Below are 22,623 nucleotides of genomic sequence, written 5' to 3'. Positions count from 1 at the left end.
CAACATAACAGCTAACAAGTAAAATCCCCGAGTTTTAGATGTGTACAACTTTATCAAAAGCAATAAAACAACTTACCATTTCGCCTTTATCCGAGTATTACACTTATCCCTTATGGGTAATCCTGTAAGTGTGAAATGGAATGTGAGACGTTAGCGGCTAGACATCAGCACACTTTCCCCTTAAATCCTTTTTATTTTAACTTCTTCCTTCGATGCAAACTCGCTACATCCATGGAACCGCCCACTGTTGTCCGTCGCTAGCATCTGATTGGCTGCTGAGTGACTTTAAGGAGTGTTCATTGGCTAAGCTCATACGTCATTTAATTTGCCAGCGTCTTCCTCTGCTGGAGGACTGGAATGTGACCACGTGACTTGTGAGGTGGCTCTCCAAAGCACAGCTGTCCAGAGATGTTGGCCTGATGGATGATTATTACAACCTTTACCTTCTTACTATTATGGCTACAACTTCTATCTTCGTTCTGAAAAACGCATTGGCAATTTGATGAGTTACACTTGGACAATTCCAAAACCCATCTGTTTTCAAAACAAATACAAACGGTAATGTTTTGATCGGCACTGAAGTAAATTGTGTGTATTGTTGTTATTGTTTGCAGCTGTGTACAACTGCACCCATTCTTACTGAAAAGTGGTTCTGTAATATTTTGCCCTTGTTATATTTGTAACCAAAATATTAGGTTCAGACTTAGTGTGGTGAATTATCTACTCCACTTTTGCTTATACTCTGTACAGTTACAACTATTTCACGACACAACTTTTTCAAGTGTCAGCACGAATCATAGTACATTCTTGTTTTATTTTGTATATTGGAATCTTAGAAAATTGTTGATTAAGTGAAATTACAGTCAAAGAGCAAACAGTGGTAAATGTGTAAAATACTAACCTTTAGTCTCAAATTGACTTATACTTATTCATGAAAAAGTGTCCAGTAACAAACGTGTCCGCATTATTCAACTTCTTGCGTCATGAGCCTAACTTCATGAATTATTGTGGCCAATGGAGTCAAATAATGCAGACACGTTTGTTACTGGACACTTATTAATACCCTTCTGCCTTATATGTGTCATAAGCAATATGCCACTATAATCAGTTAATTATTTTTGTTGACAAGTGTGGTGTTTTATACTGCAACATTGTTCAATTAGGGACATTATATATGTTGAGCTATATATTCTGTGCTTACTTTGTTGTGTAGCTGCTAACTCTTAATAGCCTATATCCTACCATGTTAATAATAGTGTATTTTGTTGTAGGAATAGCTTAATATTAAATATCAATCCAAACACTTTGTAGAGATGACACCTGGCAAATAACAAAACACACACTATTTATTGTGTTGACAATGTTGAAATTGTATAAATCTACATTGTTCTTTGAATAAATAAAAATGTTGAGTATTACATGTATTGTTTATTTATTATGTTTTACAGAACAGACTCCACACTATTTTTCTAAAAGGCAAAAATTTGCACAAAAATAACGCTGGACCTTGTCCCTATTATGCCCTCTACTGGCAGATGCCCATTAGCACACAGGCAAAACATGAACACAACAATTTGCTATTGCAACAGGAATTTTATTTGGTAACTCAAACTCAACATAACACACTTCATAATACAAAAAGATAAAAGGTGGTGAGTTTGACATATGACATAAATGCAACAGAACAACAGCACACCTTTTTAGAGCTACTTCTGAATAATTTTAGGTAAATCATTTGTAAAATCCATCCATCCATCTTCAACCACTTATTCCGTTCGGGGTTGCGGGGGTGGGGGTGGGGGGTTGACTGGAGTCTATCTCAACAATGGATATAATTTAAAACAAACAAGAAGTTAAAACACAGAATGTAATTCACAGACAGTGAGTCCAAAAGTATTGAATATATTTTCAGATTGAGGCTTACAGTTGGTATGGTCAACTGTTTCTCATATTTTCTGTTACCTCGTCCATAATATTTAAATTGTACTTCAGACAACCTCGCCAGTAAAAAGAGTTAACCTTATTGGAAATGATGGTAATATTTTACACAAAAGACAATTCCACTGCATTCAAAAGCCTTGTATTTGTGCCATTTAAAACAAAGGTTTTAAATGACTTGGATGGAGATGGTCGTTTTGTAGGTTTTTTTTGTTTAATTTTGTTGAGTTATTGTGTACTATAGACTTTGTTTTGCTGAAACAAAGGTATGTAGTAAAAGAGAATATGGAACTTGTTAAAATATATGTATGATATTGTTAAACTGTCAATAACACTCACCATAAATACAACCAAAAATGTATAGTTAATACGTGTGATCGGTATTGGTAACAGGCTGCTGATCTCACTCATGGATGATCGGTATCAAAATCGGCAGCATAAAACTTTGATCGGAATATCTCTACTTAAAATACCTCATAAATCCAAAACATAAGTAACTAACTGAATCATAATCATTAATAAATTAGCGCCCCAATCTGGATGTAACTCCATCATTTAGTTGGGAGCAGAGGCGGTTCTAGCAATGGGCCACGGGGGCTATTAACCAGACCGGGGCAGCATGTTTTATAGTTTACAGTATAATACTGTAAAAAAATATGATGGGTTTAAATGTCTACACTCTTCACATAAAGTTAGGGATATTCCGCTTCCGAGATAACATTCCAGGACGAACAAAATGCACTGTAACCTGCACAAGTTTAAGTGCATTATTAAGTTTACCTGTAAAAGGTGCATTTCAGCTCCATTTTGACACTTCACACAAAAATAAGGGATATTAGTTTTTTTTGTGAAAACCAAACACTGTCAAAATATGCAACTTTAAAAGATAATTCATGAAAAAGAATGTACTTTATAGTAAAATAAACAGTAAGCAGGTAGAGTCAGGTAGTTTCACCAAAAAAGTCAACCTTTATAAAAGAAATTAAGATGAAAATTATATTTTTTCTAAATTAGGACTTCTTAACTAGCATGGGGTTTGACAAGAACATCAACCTGGTTGACTGTAGAGTTGTTACCAGGTACGGGTTTATTGTTAAAGTTCCAGTCGACAGGATTGAGCAGCTGCATGGTTTTCTTGTGCGTCCAAAGCGGATTAAGGATAACGGTGAGCAGAACCAGTCCGATGAAGAAGAGGAGGCGTACGGACAGGGCCATGTGGTTTTTGATTCCTTCCCAGTGGGTCAGGCTTACCCACCAAAGGTAGTATGTGAGAACCATACGACAGTGGAAAAGGTGGATCATCACCCACTGGTTGGCTTTCCAAAACAGACTGCGGGCATAGCCGGCCTAACAAAAACAAATTGAGGGAGGGAAGGTTGGGAAAAAAATGAGAACAGTTTTTAAAACTATTTACTTGCTTCTGCAATTATTACAATTACTCTTTAGCTGTGTAAGTGAAGCACATTTTTGACAATGCAATACATAGATTTAGATACTTTCCAACTTTTATTGTGAACCAAAAAGTTGAAAAAATATAAATATATAACTGCTTTTTTAAAAAAAAAAAAATGTGTATATTTATATCTACAGTGTATGTAAGAAATGTTTTCATTCCTGATACGATATTAGGGCCTCAAGTACTACAAATTATTATAGTATTTTTTTTTTGTCTGTAATCTTTGAGAACAATGGTAGGTTTGAAAAACACCAGCCTTAATACAGACTTACAGTTATTTGTATCAGTTATTTGAAGCCAAAATAATTAAGTTAATAGGGTGTCTTCATGGTGTCTTTCCTACATTAAAACGTTTTCTTTTAGTCTAGATTACATGTAGAGGTGGTTGTTTGGTCAAAATATTGCATTGGTTATGTGAATTGAATTATTTGTATATAGCACTTTTCTCTAGACTGCGATGAGGTGGCGACTTGTCCTGTTTATATTGACAAAAGCAGCTGAGGTAGGCTCCAGCGACCCTGAACGGGACAAGCGGTAGAAAATGTATGGATGGACTTTTCTCTAGAGACTCAATGCACTTTACATAACGAAACTCATTAACTACTTATTTAAGCTACATTCAAACCAGTGTTGGTGGCACTGGAGGCAGGTGGGGAAAGTGTCTTGCTCAAGGACACAACAGCAGTGATTACGTTGGCGGAGGCGAAGATCAAACCTGGAACCTTCAAGTTGCTGGCACGGTCGCTCTAGCAACGGAGCCATGCCGCCCTTAAAGTTATAGAAAGTTATGTTTTGCACACTTTCTGAATACGTTTTGTGGGCGATCTTATTTAGGTGCCTCTACCTTGACTGAGCCTTCTACCTGCCAGCCATGTTGTAGTTTTCAGCGCTTCCATTTTGCTTCTACTGACAAAGATAGGTTAGAACTAGGGTTGGGCGATATACACGATATATCGCTGGTTTGTTTCTGTGCGATATAGAAAATGACTATTTCGTAATATTCGAGTATACGTTCCCACGCAGTTGCTTTTAGCTGCGGGCATTACACTACAGGCTCTTCTCACTCTTTCCTGTCTCTCCTTCTTACAGACAAGCAGGCGCACAAACATACACACGTCACATACTGTCACGTCATACGTCACATACGTATACGCCCTCGCCCAGCAGAGAGGTAGCGGCATGGGTAACGTTAGCTGTGATGCTAACGTAGCCGTACAAATACGAGAGAAAGAAGGTGCGGATCTGGTAACAAATGAAGGAAGACTTAATTCCCAATAAAAACAGCAGGGAGTCCATCGTCTGGCGTTGGTTCGGCTTCAAGTGGGAATATGTCGAACAGACAACCGTAATTTGTCAAGTGTGGGGCAAAAGCGTTGCAATAAAAAGTAGCATTACTGCTAATATGTAGCATCATTTGAAAAGTCCCTCGCTAGAGAATGAAGAGAATTTCATAACGTCCATAGTAACCTACCACATAGCGAAGGAAGAACACTATTTGATTTCCTAATATGCAGCTCATTTTTATTTGACACTTAAAATGTCTCTGACAATCTTGCACTTTCTGTTTTGGAAACGACATGAATGTTTGTGCCACTGCTTAATAACTTTAATAAATACACTTTTGGTCAATTGACTTAGTTGTAATTTCCCTGTCTGCATGAAAGTTTAAAAGTAGCATATATGAATGCAGTATGAAGAAGAATGTTTTAATGTATACACAGCTGTGATTATATGCATCAAGTGTTCATTCAAGGCCAAGGCAAAATTTCGTAATATATATCCTGTATCGCAATATGACCTAAAAAGATAGAGATATTAAAAAAAGGCCGTATCTCCCAGCCCTAGTTAGAACTATATGCTACTTTGTATTAGAAATGGCAACAGCGGAGGATGCATGTGCATGTACGAGCCAGTCTTCCCCACAACAAAAGGATAGAGAAAAAGAAGGAACTTATTGACTACAGCATGGAAACAATTGCAAACTCGCCTAAAGATCTTTGGGTAAATTTCTACAATATTAGGATATACCCGCAGACGCCACAGGTCACACATCACAAAAGAGCTAATTCCAAGGAAGGACGAAAGGCTAGGTTATTGTATAATATAGGGCTGGGCGATATACTGATATACGATATATATCGCGGGTTTGTCTCTGTGCGATATAGAAAATGACTATAACGTTATATTCGAGTAGATGTTCTCACGTAGCTGCGGGCATTACACTCTCCTCGCTCTTTCCTTTGTCTCCTCTCAGACAAGCAGGCACACATTCTTACATACGTAACTTACTGTCACGTCATACGTATACGCCCTCGCCCAGCGGAGAGGTAGCGGCGTGGCTAACCTTAGCTGTGATGCTAGCGGGTTGTTGCGAGAGAAAAAAGGTGCGAATCTCGTAACAAATGAAGGAAGAATTAATTCCCAAGAAAAACAGCACGGGGCTCATTGTCTGGCGGTGGTTTGGCGGGAATAAGTCGAATAGACAACATTAATTTGTCAAGTGCGGGGCACAAACGTTGATACCAAAAGTAGCATTACTGCTACTTTTGGTATCAACGTTTGTGCCCCACACTTTTCAAATGATGCTACATATTATATGTAGCATCATTTGAAAAGTCGCCTGCTAATAACTTTAATAAATACAGTTTTGGTAAATTGACTTAGTTGTGATTTCCCCGTCTGCACGAAAGTTTAAAAGTAGCATATATTAGTGCAGTATGAACAAGAATGTTTTAATGTAGACACATAGAATCACCATACTGCTGTGAGTATATATATTAAGTGTTCATTCAATGCTAAGGCAAAATACCGCAAAATATATTGTATATCGCGATATGGCCTAAAAATATTGCGGTATTAAAAAATGGCAATATCGCCCAGCCCTAGTACAATATATCCCTGCAATGCCTCCACGGTTTGATTTAAAATGTTCAAATACACAAAAGCACGAACCCTCAGGTAAGAAAAGTTGGTTTTGCATAATCGGTCTCCTTTAAATTAAGCTCATGGCATGAGCTTAACTTAAATTGAATGATGCGGAGACGTTTGTTACTGAATATGTTCTAATACACTTCAGCCGTGGATACGTTGTATGTGTAAGTAATATGCTTCTTTAAGTAATTATTTGATACTTGTTTATATTGACAAAAGTAGTGTCATACATATTCAATTAACAACGTTTTTTGCGTATGTCTAGCTTGTGTGCTATCGTGTGCTTAGCTGTTGTGTAGCTGCTAGATTCTAGTGGCCTTTAGCCTACAATGTTTACCTTTTGTAAATTATTTCACTAACATAACACCAACCTTGTGTGCTTATTGGAGGGTATTTACCTTAAAACTAGCAGTCTATCTTTCCAGAAGTAAACACGTTGCAGAATTGTTTGTATCAGAGGTGACATTGGAGATTTGGTTTGCATTTGGTTTTTTTTTTGCAGATATTGAACCAATATCAGTAACAAGTTGGGACACCTCTATCCAGTTTTTCAGTTCAGTTCATGTCATTTATTAATTTCATTCATAAAAAATAAAACAAAGGAATACATTTAAAATAAATCAATTAACATAACATTAAAGTAAAACATGAATAAAAATGAGCAGAAAGAAGTCAGAAACGTATAATAACCGCCCCCTATTTTCACAAATACAACAATGGACTTTCAATGTTGGTGAGTAAAAAGCCATATTTTCCTTTTACAACTAAATCAATATTGAAGAAATAATTCTACTCAGTCATATGTTTTCATCATCATGATTTTAAAAATGTTTTGAAAACAGAAAGAGTTTTGTTTTATTCCACTGTCAAGTTTGTTCCATAAACTAACATCTGACTGAGATACTTCTTTCCATTATCACTGTTCTGAATTTAAATATTAAAGATCTCAGTTCCTGTCAGATTGTAATTATTTTATCTTTTTAAAAATCTGTTTTAAATGTTTGGTAGACTTTGTACATGATTTTATAGGATGTTACACTCTGCCAGTTCATGACATTTTAATAAGTTTAACTGTTTGAATATTGGGTTTGTGGATTCCCTGTATGCATTTCCAGTAATGATTCTTACTGCTCTTTTCTGCAGAAGGAAGATTGGATTTAAAAATGTTTTACAGGCATTACCCCACACTTCAATACAATATGTCAGATATGCAACAATCTGTGAGTTATACAAAATAGTGTGATTTCCAAGACAAATGTTCATCAATCATAACACCCAAAAATCTGAGCACGTGTTCTTTGAATCTGAACTTCTTACTACTAGTACAAACAATCATACATTTAGTTTTACTAGTATTCAAGGATAATCATCATCGGCGATCACTCGAGACGAGTAAGATTGTCTTCCTGTCGGTGGGTCTGGTCATCTGTGGGTCCTCAGGTGGCTGTAGAGGCCGATCCTGGATCCGCAGACTTTATCGCAGTGGGGGCATGCGTGGGTGGTTGGCTGGGTAGTGGTTGTGGTGTGAGGAGCTGTGTTGGTGGTGGATCTCTCCTTTCTCTGTTGCCTCTTGGTTTCTGCGGCACGGTGGAGGTCCTTCTCTAGGTGAGTTGTGCCTTCATGGAACATCTTGCTCCACATGTTCCTCTGGTGGGCTACCTCCTCCCAGTTGCTGAGGCTGAAGTGACACTTTCTCAGGTGGATTTTGATGTTATCCTTGTACCTCTTCTTCTGCCCTCCTTGGGTACGTTTTCCTTCCTTTAGCTGGCCATACAGCATTTGCTTTGGAAGGCGGTTGTCGGGCATGCATATGACATGGCCTGTCCATCGCAGTTGATGTCGGATGATGGTTGTGGTGATGGTGGAGATGTTGGCTTCTTTCAGAACACTGATGTTTGTACGCCTCTCCTCCCAACCGATCCTGAGGATCTTCCGGAGACATCGTTGGTGGTACTGCTCCAGGGCCTTCAGATGTCTGCTGTAGGTGGTCCAGCTGTCGGCTCCATAGAGCAGTGTGGGCAGAACTACTGCTTGATAGACAAGTAGCTTTGTCTTTGTCTCTGGATGTCTCGGTTTTCAAAAACCCTCTTCCGCAGCCTGGCAAAGGCTGCACTGGCACACCCGATGCGGTGGTGAATCTCTGCGTCTATGACAGCTCTTGTAGAGAGAAGGCTGCCAAGGTAGGCAAATTGATCCACATTATCCAGAATGTTGTCTCCCACATGAATTGTGGGGGGTTGTAGGAGTGTGTCAGGAGCTGGTTGGTATAGGATTTGGGTCTTTTTTATGTTTATGTCAAGTCCCAGGAGTCTGTAGGCTCTGGCAAAGGCGTTTAAGATGTCCTGGAGGTCCGCTTCGGAGTGTGCAACTAGGGTATTGTAATCCGCATACTGTAGCTCCATGATGGAGGATGTGAACAACTTGCTTTTTGCCCTGAATCTGTTTATGTTAAATAGCCCTCCCTCAGTCCTGTATATGAGCTTGACTCCCTCAGGTAGGTTCTGGCTGGTGAGGTGGAGGATGGTGGAAATGAAGATGGCGAACAGGGTTGGTGCGATGATGCAGCCCTGCTTAACACCAGTGTCTACTTTGAAAGGAGGTGTTTCCAATCCACCATTGCCGACTACGGTTGCCGTCATGTCATCATGGAGTAGTCGCAAGATCTTTAGATACTTGTCTGGGCATCCAATTTTGGAGAGAACACACCAGAGGGCAGTTCTGTTTATGGAGTCAAAGGCCTTTGTGAGGTCAATGAACGCCATGTACAAAGGTAGATGTTGCTGCCGACATTTTTCCTGCAGTTGACGAGCTGTAAAAATCATGTCGGAGGTCCCCCTGGCAGGACGAAAGCCACACTGCGATTCTGGTTGGGTGTTCTCTGACAGAGGCAGTAGCCGGTTGGCCAATATACGAGCCAGCACTTTGCCCGTTGTCGACAGGAGGGAGATACCCCTGTAGTTGCCACAGTCGGCCTTGTCTCCATTCTTAAAGATGGTAACAACCAGGGCATCCCTGAGCTCAGCCGGTATTTCCTCTTAATCCCAGATTTTACCCAGCAGGCTATGGATGTGACACAGGAGTTTTGGTCCTCCTTGCTTGAGGATTTCTGCTCGAATCCCATCCAGTCCAGAGGCTTTGTTGTTGCTCAGTTTCCTCATGGCATCCATTTTCGGTTGGGGGGTGACCCAACTGCTCCATGATGGGACACTGAGGGATCTGGTTGATGGTTTCGAGCTCGACTGTGGTCTTTCGGTTCAGGAGTTCTTGGAAGTGTTCTTGCCATCTGGAACTGATACCAACATTGTCCTTCAGCAAGGTTTGTCCATCTTTGGAGCGGAGAGGGTTTAGGCCTCGATAGCAGGGCCCATACACGGCCTTGGTGGCGTTAAAGAAATCCCTGGTGTCTCCCGAGTCTGCAAGTCTGTGGATTTCCAGGGCCTTCTCCAACCACCACTGGTTCTTCAACTCTCGTACTCTGCTTTGGACAAGTGCCTTTGCCTTGGAGTGGGCCTCCCTTTTGGCCATGCAGCTGATGTCATTTTGCCAAGTGCAGAAGGCTTTCCTTTTGGCGTCAATTAGATGTTGTATTTCGACATCGTTGTCGTCGAACCAGTCTTGATGTTTCCTGGTCTTGTAGCCAAAGGTGTCTCTGCTGGTCTCAAGAAGTGTGGTTTTGAGAGCCCTCCAGTGTTCCTCCACACCCTCTGGGTATTCTTCAGGGAGCCTCTCAAGTAGGGTGTCTTGAAAGAGTTGCACCCTGTTTGTGTATCCCAGGCTGTCGAGGTTGAAATTTGGGCGAAGATGTTTCCTTTGTGTTCTCCTTTTCTGCCGCAGCTTGATGTTCATGGTGGAGCGGATGAGGCGGTTGTCAGTCCATGATTCATCCGCGCTGATCATGGCCCTGGTGATGTTGACATCTTTGCGATTTCTGGCCCTGACTATCACATAATCAATGAGATGCCAGCACTTTGATCGGGGATGCATCCATGAGGTTTTGTAACGGTTTCTCTGGCGGAACAAGGTGTTTGTGATCACGAGCTCGTGTTCAGCACATTTAGATAATAGGAGGATTCCATTGGAGTTTACATTCCCAACACCCTCTTTGCTCAAGGTGCCTTTCCAGAGCTCGTGGTCCTTGCCGACCCTGGCATTGAAGTCCCCGAGTAGGAGGATCTTGTCTTCCTTTGGGACGTTTGATAAAACCTGGTCAAGGGTTGCATAAAAGGTCTCAATATCTTCATCTTGTGAGTCCAAGGTTGATGCATAGGCAGTCACAGCTGTGGCCATCTGATAGTTTGAGAGACTCAGTCGTAGGGTCTTGAGACGCTCATTGATGCCTACTGGAGATTCGGAGAGTTGGGAGATGAGCCGATTCTTGATGGCAAAACCTACCCCATGGTTTCTGGGCTCATCAGCCACTTTTCCCTTCCAGAAGAAGGTATATCCCCCTTTCTCCCCCTTTAGTTGCCCCTCCTCAGCCAGGCGGGTCTCTGACAGGGCGGCGATGTCGACCTTGAACCGTTTCAGCTCCCTGGCAATGATAGCAGTTCTTCTTTCTGGACGATTGGTGGAGGCACTGTCCATAAGCGTTCTCACGTTCCATGCTCCAATGTTCATTGTTTTTTGTTTTCGACCGCTGTAGGTGAACCCACTGGACGCGGTATTCCAGTCAGGTTTTATGAGGCAGGCTATTTTTAGGGCACCTTTTCTAGCCCCTTCCCCGTCTGGGATGAGCAGAGTGGATCCTATACAGGGCTGCTCAGACATGGGTGCTGCTGCCGAGATTGGGGGGGGGGGGGGGGGGGGGGGGTAATGGTGAGTCCTTCCTTCAGGAGAACGCCTGTCCTTGACAAAGGGAGGGCCAGGGTCCAATGGCATGGAGACCAAGACAATTGGGGACCCATCTTTGCTGCAGCCTTCTCCCGCCTTTGTGACCGTTGTGGAGCTTTCTCCGCTGCCATCACCCGCCCACTCCGCCGTTGAGGACTTTTTGGGCCGCTGTTCGTCTGGAACCTCACCCTCGACCTTACCGCCATGGTTGAACCTACCAGGAGCTTAAGCTCCAGACGGCATCGCTCTCAGGTTCATTGGAACACGCACGGCTCTCCACCACGACAAGGTGGCGACCCGAGGAGAACAATTATTCAAGGATAAGCTATTAACATCAAACCATCTTTTAAATCTGATTAATTCATTTTCAACCACCTCTAACACATCTGTAATATTTTGTCCTGAATAAAATGTTGTCGTCCGCAAATATAATACACTTAAACAGTTTGGAAACCATGGTCATATCCTTGACGTACATGAGGAACAGTATCGGTCCAAGGACCAATCCTTGTGGTACTCCACAACTATATTATGTAAGGCAGACTTCCAATTGTTAACTTCCACAAACTGTTTTCTGTACTTTCGGTAACTCATGAGCCACTCCTCTTGTTCCATATTTGCTGGTCCAATAATAACTTATGATCAAGAGTAGGGCTGGGTGATATGGCCTTTTAATAATATCTCAATATTAATAGGCCATATCGCGATACACAATATATATCTCGATATTTTGCCTTAGCCTTGAATTAACACTTGATCAATCAATCAATGTTTACTTATATAGCCCTAAATCACTAGTGTCTCAAAGGGCTGCACAAACCACAACACAAACCACTACCACGTGCATATAATCACAGCAGTATGATGATTCTGTGTCTACATTAAAACATTCTTGTTTATACTGCATTAATACAGGCTCATTTTAAACTTTATTGCAGAGAGGGAAATCACAACTAAGTCAATTGACCAAAACTGTATTTATTAAACAGTTATTAGCAGGAGACTTTTCAAATGATGCTACATATTAGCAGTAATCCTACTTTTGGTAGCAAAGCTTTTGCCTCACACTTGTCAAATTAAAGTTGTCTATTCGATATCTTCTCGCTTGAAGCCGAACTACCGCCAGATGACGGTGCCCTGCTGTTATTCTTGGGAATTAATTCTTCCTTCATTTGTTACCAGATCCGCACCTTCTTTCTCTCGTATTACCACTCGCACGGCTTCGCCAGCATCACAGCGTATACAAATGTGACGTATGACCTGACGGTATGTGACGTGTAAGGTGCGCTTGTCTGTGAGGAGACATAGGAAAGAGCGAGGAGAGCCTGTAGTGTAATGCCCGCATCTAAACTGCGTGAGAACGTATACTCGAATATCACGATATAGTCATTTTCTATACCGCACAGAGACAATCCCGCGATATATCGTGTATATCGATTTATCGCCCAGCCCTACTGTGAATGCACTTTTGTTTGTGATGTCACTAAGATATCAAACAGCACTAAATTAAATTGGACTTTTTGTACAGAACACAACTATAATATTATAAAACAAATAAAGTTCACTTTTGTTTAGATGTCCCACAAGATATTTCAATAACTGTCAAATGAAAATGAGCTGCATAATAGAAAGTCAAATAGTGTATGTCCTTCGCTATTCGGTAGGTTCCACTTGGACGTTATGTCCTTCTGTTGTTGACAATTTTTTTCATACGGTGTTCATGTCAAAAAGGTTGCTTCGGCATTTTGTCGGTGTGGCACTGGCCGAGATGTTGACATGCAGAGTTTCAAGAATTCCTTATTCTCTAGCGGGTGGCATTTAAAATGATGTTGCATTAGCAGTGTTGCTACTTTTTGTAGCAATGCTTTGCCACATAATTGACATAATCCCGCTAGAAGCCAAACCACCGCCAGACAATGGACCCTGTGCTGTTTTTCTTGGGGATTCATTCCTCCTTCATTTGTTACAAGATTTGCACCTTCTTTTGCTTGTATTATCACTCGCACTGCACCGTTAGCACCACAGCTAATGTTACCCGTGTCGCTACCTCTCTGCTCCGCGAGGGCGTGTCATGTGCAACGCCATGTTGCACGCGCAACAGTATGTGATGCATATATGAAGGTGCGCTCGTTTTACGTCTCTGTGAGAAGCAGAGACAAGAAATAGTGAGAAGAGCCTGTAGTGTAATGCCCGCAGCTAAAAGCAACTACGTGAGAACGTATACTCAAATATCACGATATAGTCATTTTCTATATCGCACAGAAACAAACCCACGATATATCGAGTATATCGATATATCGCTCAGCCCTAATAGAGTATCAAATGCTTTTTGAAGATCTACGAAAATATTTACAAAATATTGTTTTCCATTTATTGCAGTTGAAATTTCTTCTACCAAATCAACTATTGCAGTTGTTGAGTGATTGGTACAAAACCCATATTGATTATTACATACAATGCTATATATCTATTAATACATTTATTTAACCTGAAAGCAAACAATTCCTCTAAGATCTTTGAGAACTGTGACACCAGGGATATTGGTCTATAATTTGACTACTTGTGTTTGTTTTCACCTTTGTAAAGTGGTATCACCTTAACAATTTTCATCTCTTTGTAAACAATCAAACTATTTTCCACACAGTTGGGTAGAGATGGACAATGATCTAACACCTTATTACCTTACTGCAATAAAAAAAGGGAACAGGGTACACAACTTCCCGATTCTTAAAAATAGAAAGATTATTTTTAGTTATTTTTTGCCAGACAAGACTTGAGCATTTTCACTAATAAAAAAAGCACACTCCGATTAACTTAAAACAAAGTATAAGTGATGTAATGTCTTCCTACCTTCAGAAGCATCCAGGAAATGCAGGTTAATGGCGTGCTTATCTCCAGCAGCAGTGTCACCATTGGCAGGAAGTGTCCCATGTCATCATACACTACTGCCCCTACGTATCCTGCCAAGGCAAAGAAATGGTGCGTTGCCAGTGGGAGGTCAAGTGACCAAAACACCAATCCAGAGATGTGAATTGCTACATTCTCAAACACAAAGAACCCTGTGGCTGTGAGGACGTTGAACCACGACCAGTCCTCCTGTCCCCTGACTTTGTCTCTGCTCAACTCTGAGTCCTGAGTGAGAGTTCTGAGACCAGCAGCTGAACTCTGGATACCGAACACTGCCCGGGTGGCCGCCAGGTTCCAGAAAACCTTCTCTTTAGCATTAAGGGAGCTGTAGGTGCGGGACAGTGCTGCAGAAAGAAAGTGGGAGACAAGGAAGATTGCTGTATAGAAGGCAAAACCCATGCCAATAAGTTGGTAGCGACGATCCCATGGGAAGTATTGTGCAGCAGCTTGGGAGGGAAGAAGGTGGCTGGGTTGCTGCCCAGGATCCATGTTGGTGGATATTAGTTATTAGTATGTCAGCTTAGTAGTACCATGATGTACTGACACCTGCAAAACAAAAGAAAACAGCTAAGCAAACGACCACCATTATACCACATTAAATACAGTTGTATGTTCAAGTAACGCTCCTCAGCGTATTATCAAATCATTACTTACAACAATAGGACTGTAAGAATAGTTTTACAGGCACAGAGGAAAGCTGATGTTGTTCGAGATAGAGCATTCCAGTTAGCAAACTCAAATCCAACAACAAGTCGACGAGTAATGCAAGTTCACACGCCCTAAACTAGCCATGTGGGTCAAAAACATAAGCAAATACATGGTTGGAATGGAATGAAAGTTTTGAAATGAAAAGGTATTTCACTTTTACTTACATAGCCTTCCAACAATCGTGTAAGAAAGAAGCTACATCTTCATTGAACTCACGCGAGTTTAATTTGGTCATATGACCGACAAACAGGAAGTCACGCCTACTCAGATGTCCAGACATCTCATTGGACCAAATATGCCGGCGCAGCATTCTATTGGTTACTACTTTCATGTCGTCTTTCTCGAGGAAATTAACACATTAAATCAAAAAAGACAAAACACATTAAATCAACACAAAAAAAAACTAAGATTCTTAAGAGTAATATTAGTTTATTGAATGGATATTTTATTTGTATCTTTCAAAATTATTGTTTTCAGTGAATGCCTTTTCATGAAAGAGATTGAACTGTGAAAATCAATGAATTTTAATTTCTAAATGTGTATTTGGTGTAAATTACATGCCAGATGTATTAACAATGACTGTCTTTACTCACTCAGCTGAGTCGGCTGCCACACTAAATATTGACGACAACTTCATCTTGTGGTGAGTTTGTGTCACTACAATACCAACATTGTCACTGGGCAATTTCACCAAACATATCTTATTTAACGTTAGTAATGATTAACATTTAATATTACTGCTTCTCTAACTTTAATAGTACGCCATTCTACATTCAATTCGGAGGATTCAATGATTAAAAAAAACAACTTTGGGGCTGTTGGAATGTTAGGCGATAACATTTCTGGTTGTTTTATTTCGCATAATTAGTCTAATTTAATTTGTTGTCAAAGGTTAATATCGATTGTATCGTTAGCTATATATAAATATTGTTTCTCAAAGAAGAACCACACATTTTGAACCGGAATTACCTTTCTTCGGTTCCACGCAAGAGTAGTGTCAAAGCGCTTTGAGTACCTTGAAGGTAGAAAAGCGCTATACAAGTACAACCCATTTATTATTATTTATTTGTCACTTGTTTTTAAGATTTACTTGAACAAATTGATATAGTTGTTATCGCATTTCCATCCATCCGTCCATCCATTTCTACCGCTTTTCCCTTTTGGGTCGCGGGGGCGCTGGCGCTTATCTCAGCTACAATTGGGCGGAAGGCGGTATACACCCTGGACAAGTCGCCACCTCATCGCAGGGCCAACACAGATAGACAGACAACATTCACACTCACATTCACACATTAGGGCCAATTTAGTGTTGCCAATCAACCTATCCCCAGGTGCATGTCTTTGGAGGTGGGAGGAAGCCGGAGTACCCGGAGGGAACCCACACATTCACGGGGAGGAGATGCAAACTCGTTCGTAAGCAAATAACTACAAAGTCAACCAGTGATAGGGGTACCATCAAGGTACGATATATATATATATATATATATATATATATATATATATATATATATATATATATATATATATATATATTAATATATATATATATATATATATACATACATATATATATATTAATATATATATATATATATACATATATATATATATATATATATATATATATATATGTGTGTGTGACGGTCCACAACTGTATGTGGCAAAATACAGCTCCACACTGCTGTCGCTTCAACATATCACTGGCACCAGGTGGATTATGAATTTCTTTCATTACAGTGTCCTGCGGGCTTCACGGTGGCAGAGGGGTTTGTGCGTCTGCCTCACAATACGAAGGTCGTGCAGTCCTGGGTTCAAATCCAGGCTCGGGATCTTTCTGTGTGGAGTTTGCATGTTCTCCCCATGAATGCGTGGGTTCCCCCGGGATAAGTTGATTGGCAACACTCAATTGGCCCTAATGTGTGAATGTGAGTGTGAATGTTGTCTGTCTATCTGTGTTGGCCCTGCGATGAGGTGGCGACTTGTCCAGATTGTACCCCGCCTTCCGCCCGATTGTAGCTGAGATAGGCGCCAGCGCCCCCCGCGACCCCGAAAGGGAATAAGCGGTAGAAAATGGATGGATGGATGGATGGATTACAGTGTCCTGCAAAACAGTGCAAATTGTAAGACTGTGAGTCCACTTGGGTCAGGAGATTCTCAGTTTGCAGGTGACACAGTTCGGATGTTTGACATAATAAACCACAGTGTCATTGTACAACAACATGTTACATTTGGGTGTGATCGTATAGTGTTTGGACCAAATTTTCATACTAATTTTCATATTCATTTCTTCATTGGTTTCACATGTACTGACATTGGTGTACTCAAATTAACAATAATCCTTTTTTTATATATGCAAATTATACAGTAAATTTACAGAAACTACATTTTACAGGATGTCCTTAAACAACATCCAAAATGGCTGCTTCTTATAACTCAAAATGCAGAATATGAATGAGCGTTTTAAACACCTTCAACAGGAACCAGAATGTCCCTCACCACACAGCAAAAAAACTCTGCGGCAAATCCCCCATGGAAGTATTGCGCTTTCCGGAACCGACCCGCGAAACGGACCCGTATCGAGGTCCACCGGCCCTCAGGAACGGACCCACCGTGACTCCAAGCTGGATCCGCTCCGCATCCATGATCAAAACCTTACCTCCGCGGCGGATGTATGTGCCTCGGGGGTAAAGTTTTGATCATGGACCAGCAACGGACTCATAAAAACCGTGGCTCATCTGGCCCGGGTCCATTTATCTTATTTTCAAAATCCCTTCTGTTCTTGTTGTAGGATAAAATAGGAAACTAACACTACTGTTAGTGTTAGTTTCCTATTTTATCCAAGTGATATATCACTAGGCCCTACTACAGCAATATAGGCCTAAGCATATAAGTTTCGGCAATGCATATTTATAAATATGCATTGCCTTGTATTTTTAAACTAACAATATTGTCAATAGGCAGAAACAGAAAATGGTCAATTCACTCTATAAAGTAGATATATGATATATAAATATATATATATATGTATATACATATATATATATATATATATATATATATATATATATATATATATATATATATATATATATACATATATATGTATATATATATATATATATATATATATATATATATATATATATATATATATATATATATATATATATATATATAAATATATATATATATACATAGTAAATATATATATATATACATAGTAAATATATTAAATATAAATATTTATACTATTAGGCTACAATTTAAAAGAAATGCTGCAGCTAACGTATCAGAAAATGAATAACTGGTGAATGACAAGAAGTTCAATACAAGGTTTTTTATTGATACATATTTCTATTCCTCTGTCTGTGGAGGTGGAGGCGGGACTCGTCTCTTCGCTGCCCGATCCGCCGCCAGGTTGAACTACCTGATTGCGTGTTTGGTGACCTCAGCGTCTGTGGCTGACCTTGGGACCACATTTTTTCTTACAGCACCTGTAATCAAACAAGATTACAAGACAGATATGTTTATGTTTATGGTATGGAGCAACCAAAGCCAAGTATGCTTACACAATACAAAATATGAGATAGGTATTAAGGAGATTACATTTGAAAAAGAAACATGACTTAAAGTTACAGGAGGTGGTTAAAATAAGAGGTGCAAAAACTGAATTTATAGGGTATAGGTGTGCAAGACATCCAAAATGTTCAAACAATATCGTTATTTGGTTCCATGATCAGAGTACTTTATGTGGATAAATCTGTGTGTTTTTTTCATATTTGTTTGGCTCTGTTGGGTGACGGCTTCATATCCATAAACCAACTTTGGGAAGTTGACATTGTTTTCTTATTATATTTGTACTACCATTCTATGTTTGTATTCGTGTAGACCTCACATCATATAAATAGCCGAGTGCGGACCGGAACACACGTCACTCAACTTATAACCAATAGGAACCATTCCGCTGTGGAGGGGCGTTGGCGAGCCGGTTGCAGTCGTAGACCGCGCTTTCTCACACTACAGAGGAACTGAAGACAAAGAACGCCTCCTGAAAACTTACTCCCGCGATGTTATGGGTCACGTGATATGGTGAGAAGTCGGACACAATTTTTCAACTCCGAACCTATCACGTTAGGTAGCCAGCTGCAGCGCACGAGGCAACGTGAACAAGTCCAATTAACTACTCAATTAGAGGCGGAGAGAATCACAGCCATTGTCAACGCCGTTTACAGTGCCATTGAAAAAAGGAATCAAAAGGAGGGAGTCTCACAGCAAAGTGCATGTTGTCAGAAAGGTAGGATTTGTTTTATTAGCATTATTCAGATAGTTAACAGGAATGTTTTCACTACCTCATGTGATTTTGTTTTATTTTATTTCATTTTTTTTACGGTGTTTGACGGTGTTGACAAACATCTGTTGAAGCATTACGTTAATCTGACCAAGAGAATAAGTTTGGGAGCAGCTACAGGTATGATGGTTGCTACGATTTTTAAGGCCGCCCCCACTATTGACTTTGAAAGTATGTAATAATACTTTGAATTATATACTTACTGAAAAGTAAGGTCTTTGTTGCCATCCTGCTAAAGGCCTTTTTGTTGTTGACAACCTTCCAATTGATTTGATGTGAAACATCATCTGTGAAGATCCTGCCCAGGATGTTCCAGGTCACCCGCTTCACATCCTAGCCTGCAGTGGTGGCCAAAGAAGAAATCTAAAAGGCATAGACATCTCTTTAAACAAACAGGTAAACATTTTTAGGCTTAAGTTGCATTTAAAATGTTTTTGTCCCTGTTGAAAGCGTCCAGAAATGTAAAAAAAACAGAACCTGTTCTCTTGGCTCATGGACCTATGCTACCTTTACACACGATGTCAAACCAGGCAGATTGTGGCTCACTGACATAATCTTACCACTGGGAAAAGGCGGTTCAGGACAGGCCTGGTTGTCAGGGCTGATTCAAAAGAATATATGCATAATCATGGACAATCAATAAACCTAATGGCACCATTCATATTAAGTAAGAAACCTCACCACTCTTTGTCGAGCTGGGCCATTTGATGGTTCATTCAAAAATGCGTCAAATGCCTCCACTGCCTCCAACTGTTCCAGTGGAAACTGGATATTGGCCGGCACTTCCACTTCTGGCCCCTGGGTAATGGTCAACCTGCTGGTCAAGAAGTTGACCTTCGCCATCAGCTGGTCGTGGGTGTGTTTAGTAGTTTCCAGCAGGCTAAGTATCTGGACCTCAGCCGCTGTTGACAAACAACAGTGTTAGTCAATGACAAATGTTATTGACAAAATTTGAAGAAAATATGTGATTGGTTGTGAATTTAAATTTTTTCCAAAATCTGTGGCACAGAATGACCATCCGGTATTTGTCAGTTATTGCTCACCAGAGCAGGAAATGTTGTCGGCCATTCTTCCCCCTCGCCATGATGGCCTGTAGGCCAGTCTGGATCCAAGCTCCTCTGTCTGCCACATGTTGAGGGCTGGTCCGGGGGCTGGAGGGAGTCGAGGAAGGACTGCCGTTCTTAGTGAGGTGGGCATTGTGAGAGAGTCATCAGTTAACCATGACTGATGATACCCAAGAAGCCTATCTATTCACTAATATTTCAGAGATCAGTCGCTACCTTGTGTAACTCTCTGCATGTTTAATGCAGGTGCTGGTGAAGTCATTTGAATAAGTCCTTCCCCATGGTGAGGTGCTAAGGGAGATAAATTGGTATTAAATGGTTGTGTTTTTTTATGCAGTATGCAGAAATCAGAGATCAGATGCAATCTGATTTGAAACCAAGTGACCGTTGATGTGTTAATATAAATGGGGCCCACTGTATTTAATATTATTTCGGAGATCAGTCTTTACCTAGAAAGTTATCTCCAGTTGAGGAGTTGAGTTGACGAGTACTAATGACTCTTGCTGGCACTCGGCAAGACGGTGGAGCTGGCAGAAGGGATACAAAGAGAGGGGAATATCTTTAGCACTACGAATGTTAACCATATCTTTAATACTAATGTGGTGGTTTCGTTTTTTCGATGTTAAGAGATTATTCCCTTCTCTGCCAGTGCAATTGGCTTGCCAACCCCAGAAATGCGAGGTCACCATTCCCCTGGTCTTCCTTGCTATCATCCGAGTCCCCGAGACGATGGCTGTTGGGTAACCATATCCTTAGGATTATTGCAATACCAAAATTGCCAAATATACATATAGTACAAAAACAAGACAGAACACACTTACACTGGCTTCCTGTTCCTTTTTTTCTGGCAGCTCAAGCTCATTCTCTGCCTCAGATTGCAGGTCTGAGGTGTTGCAGCCGTTTCGATATTGTTGCATTATTTTTAATGCGTCTTTGTAGTTGTCTAAAATTGAATATGTTAAAATGAACATGAGTTTCAAATTAGCTGTAGAGCTGAACATAATATTATTATTATTGATGATTATGTATCAGGTCTGTCTCTTACAAGAGACCTGGTCAGAACATAGACAGAATAGGTTATTCCAAGCAGAAAGAGAAGCAACTATGACGTTATTTTTAAACAAGAAATTTATGAATTTGTATACCACAAGTTCAGACAACAGAAACGTCATATCTTGGCCAGCCTTTTTTGAACGGCTACACGTGTCCTTCGTCTTAAAGTTGATAAAGAGACAGGCACAGTCTTTCTATTCATGTTTGCGCTAAAAGACAAGAAAATACAGTAAAGTTTATCTTTGATCATTGTGTCTAATGTTATATTTAAATAAATACATTGTTAAATGGTGGTGTTGTCTGTTTCATTGCTACAAACTAGACAAGATATAGGGCAACGTTAAATTTTGGTTGTACTTCTTGATTCGGCCCCATGAATAGGCCAACAGCTGCTAGAAAAATGTGTAAGCAACATTACATTTTAACAAACCAGAAAGTATCTTACTTGATTAAGCGAACGCGGCAGGAGCAATTGTAGGCAAAAATCCAGGCAATCCAGGCAATAGATGATGCTGCAAAACACACAAAATAGAAGACGGGACCAAGTTCCATACAGTAGTATAAGAAATTATGACCAGGCACAAAATACATTAGTCGTCTGAACAGACATAAACAGTGATTAAAAAAATTATTTTCTAATTCATTAATTTTAATTACAAAAATTGCAGATAGACACTTTACATTATACATTCTGTATGTAATAGTCACTGTTCTGCGTTGTGTCTTTCATAGTGATGCACACACAGGAGTTGATGTGGAGGATTTATTCACCTTTTCTTTTTTTTGAATGGAAACAAAAACAGGGCGTCTCACACACAGTCCACAGTAAACAAGATCTCTCTCCACATCCGAGCGTCAGTGAACTCAACTCAATTATTTATGCTAACATGTGGAAATAATAATAATAATAATAAAAGGTAAATAAAGCATAAAATTGTCTCTAATTAATTTAATAAAAAACAGTATATAAAATATATACATCAGCAAATAACAAAAATATATATTGAGAAAAAGGATCCTTAATATGTGCAGAAATATACCTCATTTTTCCCACTCACATCAACTCATTCTATATTTTTTTCTACAATTAATTATGCCAAAAAAGTCATAACAGACATACCTTTTTTTTAATGGAAACAAACAACACGTCACACACAGTCCACAGTCAACAGGATCTTTCTCCACTAAAGAATAAAGAAAGAAATAATACACACTCATAATAATACCACAGCGGCACACAAGATGTCCACACAGACACACAGCGGAGTTTTTGGCCCATGCGCAAACTCACCAGACCAGGAAACACAGTAATAACTTTCATTTCATTTTCATTTACCTCCTTCATTGATGTGCATCTTTGATCGAAAGACAATTATACCTTAATTATA

General features: G+C 40.0%; 2 protein-coding genes and 1 long non-coding RNA gene across 18 annotated transcripts in view; all 3 read right to left on the bottom strand.

The window, feature by feature from the left end:
- arhgef10 (Rho guanine nucleotide exchange factor (GEF) 10) overlaps positions 1–270 on the bottom strand; it is a 140,332-nt gene extending 140,062 nt beyond the window's left edge. For all 6 annotated transcript variants that reach the window (XM_061895459.1, XM_061895464.1, XM_061895461.1 and 3 more), the window contains exon 1: positions 77–270. The gene's annotated coding sequence lies outside the window, so the exon portion shown is untranslated. The remainder of the gene's footprint in view (positions 1–76) is intronic.
- A 1,303-nt stretch (positions 271–1,573) lies between these two features.
- cln8 (CLN8 transmembrane ER and ERGIC protein) overlaps positions 1,574–22,623 on the bottom strand; it is a 43,059-nt gene continuing 22,009 nt past the window's right edge. For 4 of the 8 annotated variants that reach the window (XM_061895452.1, XM_061895458.1, XM_061895456.1 and 1 more), the window contains one exon: positions 1,574–3,285. In XM_061895452.1, coding sequence (XP_061751436.1) covers positions 2,959–3,285 — 327 coding nt within the window. In that variant the 3' untranslated portion in view covers positions 1,574–2,958. The other 4 variants (XM_061895451.1, XM_061895454.1, XM_061895457.1 and 1 more) reach the window with 4 other exon arrangements.
- On the bottom strand, positions 18,093–21,766 carry LOC133548776 (uncharacterized). 4 transcript variants are annotated; one of them, XR_009805957.1, is made up of 8 exons: positions 21,681–21,766; positions 21,004–21,444; positions 20,632–20,915; positions 20,399–20,473; positions 20,162–20,298; positions 19,800–20,020; positions 19,322–19,719; positions 18,093–18,264 (listed from the first exon to the last, which is right to left on the bottom strand). It is a non-coding gene; the product is annotated as an uncharacterized LOC133548776 (long non-coding RNA). The 4 variants fall into 4 exon arrangements; XR_009805958.1 differs by having other exon boundaries at positions 19,322–19,456; XR_009805955.1 differs by having other exon boundaries at positions 19,322–20,020.

This window comes from Nerophis ophidion, linkage group LG03 (assembly GCF_033978795.1).
Source record: "Nerophis ophidion isolate RoL-2023_Sa linkage group LG03, RoL_Noph_v1.0, whole genome shotgun sequence".
Lineage (NCBI taxonomy): Eukaryota > Metazoa > Chordata > Actinopteri > Syngnathiformes > Syngnathidae > Nerophis > Nerophis ophidion.
This window is presented reverse-complemented; position numbering and strand designations above follow the sequence as displayed.